The sequence below is a fragment of the Nestor notabilis genome, unplaced genomic scaffold, assembly GCF_000696875.1.
Source record: "Nestor notabilis isolate BGI_N333 unplaced genomic scaffold, ASM69687v1 scaffold28605, whole genome shotgun sequence".
Classification (NCBI taxonomy): domain Eukaryota; kingdom Metazoa; phylum Chordata; class Aves; order Psittaciformes; family Psittacidae; genus Nestor; species Nestor notabilis.
In genome coordinates, this window is record NW_009929317.1 from 421 (window position 1) to 653 (window position 233).

Genomic DNA, 233 nt, shown 5'->3' on the forward strand with positions numbered 1-233 from the left:
TGCTGCTGTTGCTGTTGGTGGTGATGGTGGTGGTGGTGATGGTGGTGGTGCCCCCTATGATGCTGGCTGGCAAACATGCCCTCCTCATTGGGGTATCCCGCTATTATGCAAGAGGAAGAAGAAGAAGACAGATCAGGGTAGGACATATGGTCAGATCTTCCATGCAGGGCAAGAGAAGACTGGGAGAAAGGATGCAAGCTCTGCGCAGTGGCATGGGGGCTGCGCCGGCAGCC

At 56.2% G+C, this 233-nt stretch overlaps 1 protein-coding gene across 1 annotated transcript in view; it reads right to left on the reverse strand.

The window, feature by feature from the left end:
- LOC104406052 (homeobox protein MOX-2) overlaps positions 1-230 on the reverse strand; it is a gene marked incomplete at both ends in the record, with an annotated part of 570 nt that extends 340 nt beyond the window's left edge. Inside the window, one exon of the mRNA XM_010014926.1 lies at positions 6-230. Coding sequence (XP_010013228.1) covers positions 6-230 — 225 coding nt within the window. The remainder of the gene's footprint in view (positions 1-5) is intronic.
- Positions 231-233: the final 3 nt, after the last annotated feature.